General features: G+C 49.6%; 1 protein-coding gene across 2 annotated transcripts in view; it reads left to right on the forward strand.

Annotated features, from left to right (window-relative positions):
• Positions 1 to 16,107, forward strand: part of Slc38a12 (solute carrier family 38 member 12) — a 54,326-nt gene that overhangs the window by 13,233 nt on the left and 24,986 nt on the right. The window contains exons 5-8 of one of the 2 annotated variants that reach the window (XM_090350240.1): positions 206 to 305; positions 1,247 to 1,327; positions 4,679 to 4,778; positions 5,087 to 5,195. In XM_090350240.1, coding sequence (XP_090206366.1) covers positions 206 to 305; positions 1,247 to 1,327; positions 4,679 to 4,778; positions 5,087 to 5,195 — 390 coding nt within the window. The remainder of the gene's footprint in view (positions 1 to 205; positions 306 to 1,246; positions 1,328 to 4,678; positions 4,779 to 5,086; positions 5,196 to 16,107) is intronic. The other variant, XM_090350241.1, reaches the window with a different exon arrangement.

Here is a 16,107-nt window from a genome sequence, read left to right on the forward strand (position 1 = left end):
CCACCTGGCTCTCTTGGTCATTTTGAACCTTTGTCTCCAGGAAGCTTCTTATACGACAGTGCAGACATATTGAGAGCTTCCTGATCAGATAACTGGAAAGAAAGGGTGAAGGTGATGAACGCCATATTGCCTGGGGTTCTGTAGGGCTGTACACTCATTCTCTTCCCTTGTGTTTTTCCTCCTCATCTGACCTTCTGCCTGCCAGGAGAAAGATGATGATGATGATTCCTCCACAGCCTCTGACAGTGATGTCCTTAGCCAGGACAATTACGAGAGGGCAGAGAAACGGCCTATCCTGTCTGTGCGTAAGTCTTGGGCTGCTAGGTGGGCCCCATGCTTCCCTGTGACACTGCTCTGTGGATGGGGCCCTGGAGAGTCTCCTCACAGACATCTCTGGCATTTCCTGCCTACGATCGGTTTTGAGAAAAGCACCAGAGAAAAGTAAATAAAGTATAAGCTTTAAGTGCCCGGGCCCTGGCCTGGTCACTGCCTCTTACTAACGTTTGTAGTTTAGCACATTATTTCAACCCTGGGCCTCAGCTTCCTACCTCTCCTACTTTAATTGAAATGACCAAGTGCCATGTTCTATACACTGTAACCACTGGAGTTAATATGGATGTCTGGCTTCGTCTTCCCACTTAACCCTCATACTCACTGCCTCTTTACAGTCACACCAGGGCCCCGGGTACCTGATCTCCCTCTCACCCCATAAGGGACATTCCTAATTCTCTTCAAAAATATAGATCTGGAAGCCAGTCACTGGTGACTATACCTGTAATCCTAGCCACTCGTAAAGAGACTGAGATCCAGAGGATTATGTTTTCAAAGCCAGAAAAGCCCTCAGGATTCCATCTCCAACTAACCAGCAAAAAAAGCCTGGTTGGAGGCATGGCTCAAGTGGTAGAATGCAAGCTGAGCAAGCATCCTGAACAAGTGAGAAGCAATCCTTGGTACCAGCAAAAGGGAAAAGATATGGGGATGGGGGATGCCTAGGAATGTAGCTGGTGGTAGAATACTTGTCTAGCATGTACCAGAACCCTGAGTTGCATCCTCAGCACACACACCCTCAAAAAGAAAAAAAAAAAGGACTCAAAATGTTTGAATCCATTATCATTAGGAAGTTTTCCCAAGATTTTAAGCTCTTTGGAAGTTCCCTTAGGCAAGAGGAATTTACAGAGTTCAGCAGCACCTCTGAGAACCCTTCCACTGAAGACCTACTTCCTTCCATATCCTTCCGGTCCCACAGAGAGACGAGCATCTCCCAACCTTTTTGAAATCACAGACCGTGTGGAGATGGGACAGATGGCCTCCATGTTCTTCAATAAAGGTAAGGACTTCAATAAAGGTAGAGTTTAACCTTCCTTGCAGCCCAGGCCTATGTAATGAATCCCCCACATTGCCTAGGGAGGGGGCAGGCAGGCCAGCACGGAGTAGGAGAGCCTACAGGGAGGTTTGCCTTATTTTGTTGTTTTTGTTTTTTGTTTTTTGTTGTTTTGTTTTGTTTTCTCTGCCCATGGTATGAAGAATAAAGAAGTAGCTAATGGGGGTAAAGAGTACCATGTCACTTTCCAAAGAAGGAAGCCCCAGGAGGCCATTGGAGAGTTTGCATCTTGCTAATTGCTTCTGACTTGGCTGTCTTCCTACTTGTTTGTTCTGTCTGGGACAACTAACATCCTTGGACTGTGAGAGGATGCGCCATGGGCATACCTGAGTGTCTACCCCCTAGTAGCCAGCAGAGGGCGTTAGGAGCACAGGCCATAGGCATGGAGCTCTGAAGAGCAGAGATAACAAGCTGGCTGCCTCCCCTCTTGGCCCGTTCCTGGCTGGCATTTGGCTACAGTCTGCAGGGATCCACTAGTGTCAGGTGGTTGGGTCTGCCAGCCATAGATAGCATCATGTAACTGTAACCAGTCTTGTTTTATTTATTTATTTTTGAAGACCAGCTGTTTAAGGGTTTCGTTTTTAATTGCCCAAGCAGAGTCTTAGTAAGGGCTTTCCCTTATAGCTGTCATAGAAGACACTCTGCTCCTCTATCAAGGCCCCCATTTGCTGAGTAGGTTATTTCCCTGGGTTGTTCCTGGTCTTGAATATGGCCACGCTTAACTTAAAGTAAGGGGAACTGCAGAATCTGGCGTGCTGTTTGGGACGTTAGCCACTCCATTCATTATCAGCTGTGTGATTTGATGGTCCATCCAAAAATGATTATTGGCACAGACTGCCCAAGGCTTAGCACTGCCTCCCTTTTCTCCCTCCTGGAATCAACCTCATTAGAGGATTTTCAGGATTCATCAAAAACAGCTTGGCTGTGTTCGGCCAGACCACTGTGCCTTTCCTTTGTTCCGTTTCCACCAGTCCCCATCCGCTAGACTGAGAGGGTGAAAGCCTTTCCTCCTGATAGCCCAGCAGATCCCTTCCAAATGCAAGCTTGGAAGATGAGGTGCACCTTTGAGGGAGCATGTACACCTTTAAGCCTGCTTTCTCAGCCTTGTATTCTGCCGTCTGCCCTGGTTTCTGTAAGAATTCTAGGAACTAGTGCTTTGCTTTGTCTTTTCTCCCCCATGGAGCAGACTCCAGCTTACCCACATCTAAAAGGAAGTGGCACATTTGTGTGGTGGCAGCCCCACGCTTAGAGGAGCTTCTTTGCTGTCTCTGTCAGGATTCGTCAAGCTCTGCACTTCAAGCTCTGCACTGGTGATATTAGGCCAGATAACTCTTCATTGTGGTGGTGTAGGGGCTTGTGGGCAGGGGGTGTCCTGAGCATCATGGGCAATATAGTGCCTCCTGCTGGTGGCAGTCAAAACTCCTCAGATCTGGCAAGTTGTCCACAATAGGAGCTGGTGTATAGACTCACACTCTACCCTATCCATAACCTAGATTACCAGAATATCACCTTTGCCTTTGGCCTCCACAGAGTGCTCCTCTGGGATCCCCAGTCATGTCTTGTAATTAGAAATGCCAAGCCTAGTCATTGATGTCCTCTCAGGAAGTTCATTGATTTTCCTACTTTGTGTCTAGTAATGGAATTTTATTGATTAGGGAGGGCCGGCAGCAGTTTATAAACAGCCAACACTGGAGCTGTTGGCAGGTGGCAGGAAAACAGTAGGGAGGGGACAGTGCCTTCTCACAGAGAGCAAAAAGGCAAACTGGAGATGCACCTAGAGTCTGGGCATGTGTGACAAACAGCCCCATAGGTCACTGAACTTAGACATCAAGGCCATGTCTAACCTGTAGGGAAGGACATTCCAAGTAGCATGTTCAAAAAAAGCAGGTGCCAGACTCTATGGGTCCTTTAGAAAATCATGTTTTCCTGATCTTTTCCCCCCCAAAATTCCAAGGAACAGAGCTGACCTCAGATAACCCAGGAGTAACATGTCCTGGGCTTTCCCCTGGGAATCCTGAAGACTCTTCTGAGCTACCAGGATTAGAAGGGAACTGTCACTTCATTTTTCTTTCTGTGCTCAGAGAAAACAGCCACTTGAGACCTAGTGACAACCAAAACTTGAGCGATTCCTCTGAGCAGGAGTTGGAGACTGACTGTCGGGGGCCATCACCTTTAGGTTGTAGAACCTAGCTGCTGTTTACAGAGCCTCTGCCCCAATCCTTATAACTAGAGTCACAAGCAGAAGATGGTGCAAGTGGAATTCTGCTCAAAGTACAAGATAAGAGATATTCAGGGACCTGTCAAGGTGGAGAAACCTGTCTGATAGAATTAGGACAAGAGCCCTACATTTCTGGCTTCCAGTTGAGGCTCCTTCTGCAGTAAGCAGACAGAAGGTTTGCCTCTGGAGGGGAAGCTCCATAGCATAGCCCACCTTCTAGAGCCAGCTATCCCTTGCTGGCTCTTCTCATAGGAAAGAAAGGGAAAGCTATGGTGAACGCTGTCTCTCCACAGCAGCCAGGCTACCCTGGGCTGCCAGGTGTTGGGTGATACATCAGAAACCATGGAGTCTGAATCTGAGTTCAGGATCCTTGGGCATGAAAGGCTTTCACACACTCAGTTGCAGCCTCAGTATGCCGCTCTATTTCCACCAGCTTACCGGTTCTCAGGTCTGTGTGGGTGTATATATGTGTGAACATGCGCATATGGACTGATGCTAGGGCTTGAACTCAGGGTCTAGATGCAGTTCTTAAGCATTCATGCTCAAAGCCAGCACTCTACCACTTGAGCCACACCTTTTTGCTGGTTAGTCAAAGATAAGAGTCATTGACTTTCCTGCCTAGGCTAGCTTCAAACCAGGATCCTTAGACCTCAGCCTCCTAAGTAGATAGGATTACAGATTTGGCACCCAGCTTGTGCTTTGGTTCATTAATAGCAATGTCTCAAGGCCACTCATTGTTCAGAGGGTCCCTGGCCCTAGTGCTCTTGGTGGCTCAAGTGATAGAGTACCCTAAGTTCAGACTGTACATATCCTCCCCCCCCCCCCTCTCTCTCTCTCTCTCTCTCTCTCTCTCTCTCTCTCTCTCTCTCTCTCTCTCTCTCTCTCTCTCTTTTCCTAAATTTGGAACTTCTCTAACCAGCCAGAATAAGAAACAGGACTTTGGGGTCATTTTTCCACCTTTTGTAGAAAGCATATGGCTTGGAGAGCTAAAAGCTAGGAAAGAGGTAAAGGTTTAATCATCAAAAAAGAACGCAAATGTCTCTTTCTGGCTCCCTAACTTGTGGCTTTGTTGCTTTCAGTGGGGGTCAACTTATTCTATTTCTGCATCATCATTTACCTGTACGGGGACCTGGCCATCTATGCTACAGCTGTGCCCTTGTCCCTCATGCAGGTGACCTGGTGAGTATTCCCCGCTAGCACATACTGTGTCAGCCATAGCCCAGTGGTCCTCCTTGGCCAGTCAGGGCAGAGGAATGAGAACACACAAGGCCCTATCTTACACACACCACAGCCAGCCATGCTTTCTGTCCCTAATAGCATGCTCTGTACTGCTGTCCCTTCCTGCCATTTAGAGTCCCATCAAGGACCCTGAGTCATTGGGAAATGGTGCTGGCACGGAAACCCTATGTGTTTGTAAGGAGTCACTTCTGTCTCTTCCCACCAAATGGGGAGCCACCCTGAGTCTGAGTCCACTGTTGCTTTCTCAGCAGTGCTGCTGGAAATGACTCCTGTGACGTGGAGAAAGACTCCAAATCCAATGACACTGACCTGTGCTGGGGGCCCCTGCGCAGAATTGACGCCTACCGCATCTACCTGGTGAGTGGCTGGGGCTGTTTAACCCACCTTCCCTTCCCGGTTGAACACTTTTCTAAAAAGGAAGGCCTGCACCTCTCTACACTGCTAGCCCTAACAGAAAATGGAGGGTATGACAAAGACTCCCCAGTGTTGTGACAACCAGGCCTCAAAGGCAGACATGGTTTGAGTTGGCATCTGCAAGGACTGTGGGCTGTTGTGGTTTTAGCTAAGGGTTCGAGGGGCACTATGCGAGCCCCGCGAATGCCAGATCTCACCTTCCAGAGACTTCTATGTCTTGATCTTACTCCAGGTCAGCTCAGGAACATCTAGGTAGAGGCTGGGTCTCTTGACTAGACAGGCAAGATGGATTCATCTTGCCAGGTACTGATGGCTCACACCTTTAATCCTGGCTACTCAGGAGGCTGAGATGTGAGGATGGCAGTTAATAGCCAGCCTGTGCAGGAAAGTCTGTGAGTTTGATAGCTCCAGTTAACCACTAGCTCTACTTCTGGCTGCAGAGTGCCAGCCGTGAGCTAAAAAGCTAAGGGAGAGCACTAGGCCCTAAGTTCAGTTGCCAGTAACAGCACACAGGCGCGCGCATGCGCGCGCGCGCACACACACACACACACACACACACACACACACACACACACACACACACACACACACACACACACACACACACACACACACACACACACACACACACACACACACACACACACACACACACACACACACACACACACACACACACACACACACACACACACACACACACACACACACACACACACACACACACACCCCTAATCCATCTTACAGTCTGATCCTGACCACAGACAGGCACTGCAGACAGGAATGGATCAGCCCAACCCTCCTCCTATCTTCCTGCCTCCTGTGGACTAAGGAAGATGAATTGCCAGGCTCAGCCTTGATATGATGGGGGTGGAACTAAATAATATGCCAGATGAGTGTCAGTAATAAGACACAATGCCAGAGGCAGTTGTTTATCTCTTCCTGCTTCAAAGATGGGATACAGACATGTTTCCCTTCAGCTTTCCCAGCATCTATTCATATTTTCTGTCTCTTGTTGGTCCTCCCCAGCCCTAGCAGACCCTGAGGTGTGCTGGGTGATACAGTTTGGCATGTGGCTACTGAGCTGTTTTGAAGAGGGAAGCAGGAGCCAGGACAGAGGCCAAGCCTTTCTAGTAGTGACCTCTTGACTTGGGTGTACCCATCTGGCAAAGGCTTTCACGAGGCTTTGCTGTGTTCTTGGTCTGGACTGGATAACCCTAAGGGCCACTGAATGAATAGGTTTTGCCTTTCAGTTTCCACCCTAGCTCTTAGCCCTTGGCCACAGAGACCTGCTTCCTCTCTGTTTCTAGATTGGTTTGTCAGTGGTCTGGGTTTCTCCTCTGTGCATTCAGGGATGCCTTGGTGTTTGCCTTGTAGGAAAGTTATGTCTCTGGTCCTCCCACCACAGGCCAGGTGGAAGTCAGCAGCAAGTTCACTTGTCTGGTGCTCTTTGACCATGGGCCTGGGCCCAGGACCAGGAGAGGCAGGCTAGAGGCCCAAGTCACTAGTGGCGACTTTCACCACACTTCAGACAGCAAAATTTGCAAAAGTGTAAGTCCCTTCTGAATCTCTTCTCTCCCTGCACAGTGGACAGGAGGACCCAGAAGGCTTTAGGGAGGAGCCAGACCAGCCAAGTCCCTCCTGTGGTCCTCACCAGGGAAGCTGCTGGAGTCTGTAGACCCAGCACATACTCCCCCCCCCCCATTAGCAATATAGGTACAGAGTATTGGCTGCTGCCATTTGCTTGGTAAATTATTCAGAAGCATTATTATTATCTTGTTAAATTGTTCTTTTATTTGTGCCTATAAACCTTCCATGTGATAGAAACCTTTCTCCCTGAGCCTCATAACTGACCAAATAGAAGGAACCCCTCAGGAAGGAGACAGGCATTCATTTCTGCCTTCATCTTCCAGATATTCACTTATAATTCATGGAGCTAATTGCCCCAGTGTCTGTGAACACTCCAGACCTGGGAGGCCAAGGCTGTAGCATTAGCAGGAAGCCTGTCCCTGTGGAGCTTGCTCTCTGGACTGTGGGTCCCAAGGTTTGCCTCTCCCTGGCCCATCCCAGGACTTCTGGTGGCCCTGAAGCTTTTGCTCTGCCTGCCCTCTTCCACCCCAATTCCATGGAACTCAGGGCAGAAAGGCTTGTGCCTCATCTTGAAAGTTGCCTTATGCTCTGTATGTACCCGGTCCCCAGTTTCTGGTCCTCCCAAACAGTAAGCCTGTTTACCCTTTGCATAGGGGCTTGAATCTCTGTGCGGATCCTCCCTTTCCTTGCAGGGGAGGAGAGCCAGACTCCAGCAAGCAGCTTCCTTCAGTCTGGGGAGGAGGGGCGTCTGTTCCCCTTGCCCTTACCATTGACATTCAGACTGTCCATGCCTTCTGGAGATGCCAGTGTGCCTTGCACCACCAGCTGGTTCTAACTTTACAGTGAGCCAGGCTCCACCTTAAATGTTTAGCAGGGCTGGGAGCCGGTGGAGGTACATTGAGTGCAGTGTCCTGCCTCATGTGTGGACTATGCTTTTGTCTCAGGTAATTCTGCCCCCCCTGGCCTGCATCTTTAAGAAGGCCTCGTTGCTATTCCGGGATAGTAAGTTCTGTAGGATAAAGATATAGGCTTTTATATTGTGGCTTAATTTTCAGAAAGTCCTCTGGAAACCATCTCTGCTTTTTCTTCCCAAGAACGCTCTTGAGAAGCACACACAGAATGAGAATAACTGGGATATTAACTATCCCAGGCCAACCTGTGCATAGCATCATGATTATGTACAGGAGGGGAGCTTCTCTCTCAGCAGCTCCCAGTCATCTCCCAAAGCCCTTGACCTTAACAAATGGAAAATTCCTCCTCCCCCGACCCCCAGCCACTTCCTGTGATTCCCTGTGCAGTTGAAATGAGTCAGTTTCTCCTCCTCCTTCCTGTTGTGGTCACAGAGCAGGGTGCTGCCAGCAGAGGGTCCCCCAAGGCCCTGGCTGCCTCAAGCTTTTGGATATCCGGGCTGCCTGCCACAGCTGGAGCTGGCAATGACCTGGGCCCTATCATTAAGGCCCTTTGGAGTTCTCATCAGGATCTCCATCAGCTGACCTTGGAGGTTCAGGCCCCCACCACTCAACCCTCCTCCTCCTCTGAAGGATAAAATGGGAAAGTGTCAGATGCCCTAGCCCTGTCAGGCGGGTAACCTTGTCCCCAGCCTGGGGAGCATGTCTTGGGGTTCTTTCTACAGAACTTCACTGGCTCTGATAGAGAACAGAGTCAGAATGTGGAATTTCACTCCTTCCTCTGCTGCAGAGCCTGGGAACTAAGGGCTCCTGGGCAAGTGGTATACGACTAGAATCTGTCCCTGGACCTGGGAGCTGTGCCGTTGTCCTCTGCTCAGGTGCTCTTTACTGCCATGGGGCTAGCATCATCCAGCCTGGCCTTCCACCCCTTGCTCAGACTCATCCCTTCCTTCAGGAAGGAAGTCCTGAGGGGACACTGAGGCCCTGAGTGCTGAAAGCTTCTTGTTCAGAAAAATAGGTGACACCTGCCACTCACTGGTGGGCAGGAGCTCCTGGGTCACCAGCAGGCAGCGGCCCAACAGAGCCTGAGCACAGATGGCAAAGCAGGGCTTATCCTGGCTGGAGACCCAGCCATAAACTGGCTCTGTTGAACAAGGGCCCCTTGTTGGCTGCCTTGGGACAGGACAAGGCCACCCTGTACCCTTCAGGAACTGGGAGATCCAGCTTACAGGCACAAGTGGTTCTGGTGCAAAAATGCAGCCTACAGGTATCTGACCAGTCTCTAGACTGAGGACATCTTTCCTGCCCTCCTTCCCCGTACCCTTTGGAGAGCTTGTAGCACAGGGGAGTTTTGCCTTCCAGCCTCTCCCTAGAGAATGATCACCCCTAGATTCAGCTAAGGTTAGCACAGGAAGAGTCCTTCCAGGCCTTCACCAAGGCCTTGTCTGCTGGAGGTGCAGGAGACCATGTTTCTCATCCCTCTTTGGTTCTGACTTACGCTGCAACAATGGGCTTTGTTTGTTGGTTTTAACAGAAGGTCAGTTCCCTGCTCCCCTTGTCAACCAAGTGGTCTCTCTCTAAAATAGGCCCACTCAAGGAGAAAGTATCCCCTTTGTGAAGGAGCAGTATGCTCACATGGCAGTGCAGCCCTGGTTGAGGATGTTCCTTCTGACCTTCGTTCCTCTCCCCTCCATGTTACCACTGATTTCCAGGCTTCTCAGTTAGGCCTTCCAGCCACATAGTAAAGTACATAGCATCACCACATTTTATAAGGGGAAGGGCAGGTGGAAGGAGAGACTGAGACTTAGAGATAGTGGCTTCCCCAGGGTCCCAGTATGAAGCAGCCAGTGCCAGCTCTTTTCGGGTTTTTGCTCCACTTGCCAAGACTCCAGATCCACATGCTCTGCTTACACAGTGCCCCTGACTATAATGCGCTGGTTGGGGGACAGGAAATGTCTGTTTGTCACTCCTTGGAGCATAGTATTAACTGGGGAGAAGCCGGGGGTGGGGGTGGGGGGTAATTGTGTGCCTGCACATGGTATCCGGCCAGCTTTCTCAGGGGTTGGGATGGTGTGCCTTGCTTGCTGTCAATTTTGAGCATTTGTCTCTCGTCCTTCACTCCTAAGTAGTGAGGTTGACCTATCCCAGTGACTCAAGTAGGGTTGGAATTGGGTGCCTCTTCCCAAGGACACTCTCTTCCTCTGGCATGCTCTCTGTACTTCCAGCCTCCGCCTCTGTGCCCTGCGGCTGTGGCATCTGCTAATAAGTGGGTCACTGCTGCCATCTCTTGAATATTTATTCTTACCAGTTTTGGGGCAGGAGGTGGCCTAGAGGCCTCCAGGACCAGTGAGAAGAGACAACACAAAGCAACAAGTCTGAGGAGCCGTGGTGACTTCACAAGATGTGGGCACTCTCATGATGATGGTGTTGCACTCCCCTGTGGTGTTTGCATGCTTGGACTGTTTTCTGCAGCAGTGGTACCCCCAGGTTTATGGAGTAGACTCTGGTAGGAAATGGGGCCTGGTGAAGAAGGAAAGGTGGGCTTTTGCTTGGGAGGAATGGACAGGAACTCTGACAGAGGAAGTGAACTTCTGTGTCCCGACAGGTTAATCCCTTCTGGAAACAGGAGAGCAGGAGAGGGATGGGGCCAGGGATGGGGAGGATTCGGGGGCCTTCAAGTCTGCCAGGAACACCCAGCCCCTCTCCTGTCCTTTCTCCTCACCCCCCACCCAGCTGCCTCTTAGTGCTTCACCCCAGTCTATTGTGAAGGCTCCAGGGGGGTGGGTTTGTTTTGCTGGTCATTCTTCCCCTGACTTGTCCATGGAAGGGAGCCCATCACAGCCAGGGAGCCCTGGGTCTACTTTGTCCATTGCTTCTCAAGGAAGAATGAATTTTTCCCCACTCTGCAGAAATGTAGGTGCCTGCTCACTGAGTCCTTAATACAAAGCGAGCCCACCTCCAGTGATCACACTCAGACTAGACTAGAGTGACAGATGTGGAAGGATTAGCTTGTCTCTTTCTTTTCCAAGGAAATCAATAACCCAGGACAGGCCTGTGTTTCTCTCTCTCTCTCTCTCTCTCTCTCTCTCTCTCTCTCTCTCTCGCACGCATGCTATGTGTCTGCATCTCCTCTTGAGAGTGGCCTTGAGTTTTGGGGTGCATTCCCTGCTTCTCATCCCTCTGTAAATGAAATTCAGGCTACCTGTCACTCACTTAATGCAGATTTGCTGTCACCTCACGGTGTACACAGGACCCCTGAACCCTCGCCTGCCTCCATCGTCTCAGCAGCCCTGCTGTGGCCCACACACAGCCTCCAGTCCTACCTGGGCTGACTGATTTGCCCCAGAGGCCCTTTGGTTTCCAAGGACACCAGATAACCCCTCCCTCTTCCCCTTCTGTCATCCCCATGCTCCCATGCTCCCTCCTGCTCAATGAGAATGGTACACTTAGGGACATGGGTTCTGTCAGCTGGCATTAAGCCCACCATCTAGCATCCCCCATAGCCAGTACCTGATGCTGCAGCTCCGAGGACACTGCTTACTCCCAGTGCCCTCCTCCACGCTATCAGCTGAAACCAGTTCTGGGGCTCGGGGTCACCAAGCAGCAAGGAATGCTGTTTTCTGTACAGACCCCCTGCTCCCCACTCAGCCTCAGAAGCCACTCAATGCTAGTCAGGGTCCCTCCAGGTGGTGGGGGTTGTGTTCCGGCTCCTGGGCCAGGTAGACCCCTCAGCCTTCTCCCCTCCCCCGCTAGTTCATCCTGTCAGGTGTCTGACCCTGTGAGGATGTCCATAGCCTGCTCTTTTGCCTGGAGAGTAAGGAGCACAGACTTGCAGATACCACTCTCCCAAAGCAAGCCAGTTCATTTCTAGGCACTTGGAGCCATGGCACCTTGGTGTCCCTTGTTGTACCTCTTTTTCCTTGCCACATTCCCTAGTTCACCAGGGAAGCAATTGGAGTTGAACTCGGGGTTTGGGCATAATCCCTAACCTTTTTCTGTCAGGACTGACACATTATCACTTGAGCCACAGCTCCACTTCCAGCTTTGTGTTGATTCATGGGAGAGAAGTCCTTCAGACTCTCATGTCCAGGCTGGCTTTAAACTGTCATCCTCAGATTTCAGCCTCCTGAGTAGACACCCTGTAACATACAGCTGGCTCAGCTGGGATCAAAAAGTTTACATGGCCGCCAAGTAAAAGCTCAGGGGCAGCTCCCAGGTCCTGAGTTCAAGCCCTACATCCACACACACACAAAAAAATAACATGCTATAATCTTGTCCCCACTCCCATCTTAGCATAATCCTATTATATAAAAATCCAAATGCATAAAGCTGAGTGGAGGTGGGTGTCATCGGGTGATTCCATACTTCACAGAAGGATGAGTTGTAGGTCTCCCTCAGTACCCCCTCGTGGGTTTTACATGTTACTCTGTGAAAGCGAAGCATTTATAACTAGAACTTCAGGTGCCCATTGCCCATGCAGAGCCAGAGAATAAAAACCCAAAGTCCACTTCTTACAGTTAGAAAGTACAGCAGGTGCCAAGCTGGAGTGGGCATGAGAAGCAGCCCACCCAGAGAGAGCCCCAGGGCTGCCCCCACCCTACACACATGCACAACCCCAAGCCAGCAATGCTCTGTGGAGCTATGGCCTCTACCCACAGCCCACACTCACGAACTGGCTCGTTTGCTTGGGGAGCTTCCAAGTAGGTCTCCGTGGGGTGTGTTCATCCCTGCCGGGGACCTTCTGCACTGTGCCTGCCCATGACCATTTTTATACATGCTTCCCCCAGATCCCAGCCAGACCCTGAGCTTCACACTCCCTGCCTGTGAGCATCGCAGTCAAGGATTAAAAATCCGGTGCACCTCCTCCCCTCCTCAGCCATCAGCCAAACCTGTTTCTGCCCCTTGTCTACCTATGTGTGTGCATGCATACACGTGAATGTTGCCATTTCCTCCAGAGCCGGGTCCCAAGCAGACTTGCTGAGCAAAGAGCTAAAAATTACTTTATAGTCTTTCAGAGACTGGTTCTTGCTGTGTAGCCCAAGCTGACCCCAAAGTAGAGCTCTTCTCCAGCTTCCCGTCGCTGGGATTACAGATGGGTACCACCATACCCCTGACAGCTTGGTGTCCTTTTCTTTTCTTTTTCTTTTTTTCTTTTTTTTTTTTTGTGAGCCATGGGACTTGAACTCTGGGCCTGGGCGCTATCCCTGAGCTCTTCAGCTCAAAGCTACCACATTACCCCAGAGCCACTGCCCCACTTCCCATTTTCTAGTGATTAATTGGAGATAAGAGTCTCAGGTTCTTCAGTGCCCAGGCTGGCTTTGAACCGTGATCCTCAGACCTTAGCCTCTGTAGTAGCTAGGATTACAGGCATGAACCACCACACCAAGCTACAACTTGGTGCTTTTTAAGGAGATATCACTTGTTGCTCTCATATCCTCTCCCACTCCTGTTTGTTTTCTTTGTTTTATTTTATTTGCTTTGTTTTGTTTTTGCTTTATTTCAGAAATAAAAATACAACCACCTATAGTCAGCAATCATTCCATAATCCTAGAGTAATATGGAATGTGTTTAAATATTTAGAGCTATTTTCCTTCTTCTGTCCCAGAGATAGTTCAAAGCACTTGCTGGCCCTCCTGGGCTATGGGAGGTTGGACTGAAGATGCTCGCTTTCTGTGACAGTGTGTGTTACAAGCAGAACCCTGTGTCCTTCTAAATAGCACTCTAGGTTTAATGTTTAATTACATAAAGCACTTACCCTAAAGTAATAATGGCACTTCTTAGTGTGGCCAAAGTCCCAGCAAAACACACTGACTTAAAGTCTGCCTTTGTGCATTCCCCAGTACACCTCAGTCCCTGAAGGAGCAGGAGGAGCCACAGAAGCCTGCAGAAAGATGTGTGGGGCATGAGTAAGAAGGGTGTGATGAAGCAGAGCCAAACAATTAGGGTGCATATTAATGATGCCGTGTGATTAATTAGCATGAGCTCTGGAAGTCTTCTGGATTAGCTAAGGAGACAAAGGTACATCTTAATAAGCTTTTGAGCACAGTGGGAAGTGCAATAAGGGTGTCACACTTAGTAGATGCTGTGTTAAGAGTGACTTCACAAGGAAGGGTCACGAGCCACCGAAGGCATGTTTAGTTTGATATGGAAAGAACTACCTTAGCCACACTAATCAAGAAAGTCCCTATGGGGCTGGGAGTTTGGCTTAGTGGTAGAGTGCTTGCCTAGCATGCACGAAGAGTCAGGAAAAATCTAGGAGAGGTGCTGTAGCTCAAGTGATAGAGCTTTAGCCTTGAGAAAGCCCAAAGACAGTGCTCAGGCCCTGAGTTCATGCACCAGGACTGGCAAAAAAAAAAAAAAAGTCCCTGAAAACCTTGATGGGATGAGCTTACAGGGGCCCAGGGCTAACAAGCCTCTCTGGTCTGAAATGTCCATATAGTTTTGGTATCTTCCCTTCACTGTCACAGAAACTGTCTCCCACAAGACTTCCCAGATTAGGCAAAGGCTTCTGGTTCGCAGGCCACTGACCAAGAATGCCTCAGCCCAAGTTAAGAATATAGATTCTGAGTCACACATTGGTAGTTCATGCCCATAATCCTAGCTTCTCAAGAAGCTGAGATCCGAAGATTGAAGTTCGAAGCCAACCTGGGCAGACAAATATGAGAGACTCTTATCTCCAGTTAATCAGCAAAAAGTCAGAAATGGAGATGGGGTTCAAGTGGTAGAATACCAGTGTTGAGCAAAAACGGTAAACAAGAGTGTGAGGCTCTGGGTTCAAACCCCAGTATAGGCAACAAAACAAAACAAAAAGAAAAAAGAAAAAAACAACTATATAGCTAGTCATGGTAGCTCACACCTGTAATCCTAGCTACTCAGGAGGCTGAGATCTGAGGATCACAGTTCAAAGCCAGCCCAGTCACCAAAGACTCTTATCTCCAATAAACCACTAGAAAACCAGAAGTGGCACTGTGGTTCAAGAGGTAGAGCGGAGACATGTGAAAGGGTATCAATGTATGTGAATTAATGCACCTTCTATCTGGCAAATATCATGTAACCTTTTACTAATTACAATAAAAAAAAAAAGAAAAAAAAAAAAAAAGAGGTAGAGCGGTAGCCTTGAGCTGAAGAGCTCAGGGACAATGCACAGGCCCAGAGTCCAAGCCCCACAACTGAACAACAACAAAGAAACTCCTATAATTATATCTCTCTCTATATAGATAGATATAGATATTTAGATATATAAATATATATCTAGATGTATTTGGATTCTGAGGACTGGGGATGTAGCTTGATGGTAGAATACTATTTGCCGATTATGTGAGGCCCTATGTTTGATCCCTGGCACCATTTAAAAAAAAAAGTAGTATTAGGCCTCATAATAATAGGCCAAATTAACCTAGCAGACTCTAAGGCCATGAGGCCCGCAATCTGTGTTTTGTACTGGTAATTGTCTTGCTTGTTGCCAGCCCCAGGGAGAGGCCACTCTGGTCTTCCTTATAAAACTATTTGCCACACTGGGACAGTGCTTGGCAACCTCGGGTAAGGGACTGGCCAGTGCATACACAGGTGCCCAGCCTGGGCCACTGAAAACAGACACTGGAACAGACACTGAAAGTGGTCCAGGGTGACAGGTAACAGTGATGCCTAGCTCCACACAGGCAATTGCGGATGCTGACTGTGCTTGGAGAAAAGGTAGTGTAGTATCTGTTTGCCAGTGACTATTCTTCCTGAGGGTGACCAGGACCTCCCCTATCCCTATCCCCAGCTCTTGGCTTCCTGTAAATCTGCTGCTTGGAAGATTCCAGACCCCACAACATGCCAACCCACATGGAGGACCATCTATGCTTTTTAGTAATTTTTTTTTTGTCGGTCATGGGGCTTGAACTCAGGGCCCTGAGCTGGCTTTGAAACAGGATCCTTGTATCTCAGCCTCCTGAGTAGTTAGGATTACAGGCATGAGCCTCCCGCACCCAGCTACTAGCGTGATTTCTAATACCCAGGTTAACAGAGCTCGTCAGTCAGCTTGATGTGCTGGCTCCCCTCCTTCCCTGCCTCCAAGGTTACTCAGTCCCCAGTCTATTTCGAGGTCAGACGTCAGCAGGAAAGAGGCGGAGCCAGCTTGGCCTGTGCACTCTTCCCTGCAGGGCTCCCATGCCCTGGGCACCTGACTTTCCTCCCTCCCTCCCTGCAGCACTAGTGTGGAGCATTCCCATCCCCATCGCTCTTCCGGCCCCAGGAGTGTGGAAGGAGGAAGGGAGGAGGCTGAGAGCCTCTCAAGCCATCACCTGACACCTCTCAAGAAGCAGAACAACAGTGCCAAGCACTGGAGACGAGAGAGGGTGTTAGCTCTCCCTCCT

Source organism: Megascapheus bottae, chromosome 17 (assembly GCF_031878675.1).
Source record: "Megascapheus bottae isolate mThoBot1 chromosome 17, mThoBot2.hap1, whole genome shotgun sequence".
NCBI classification, from domain to species: Eukaryota; Metazoa; Chordata; class Mammalia; order Rodentia; family Geomyidae; genus Megascapheus; species Megascapheus bottae.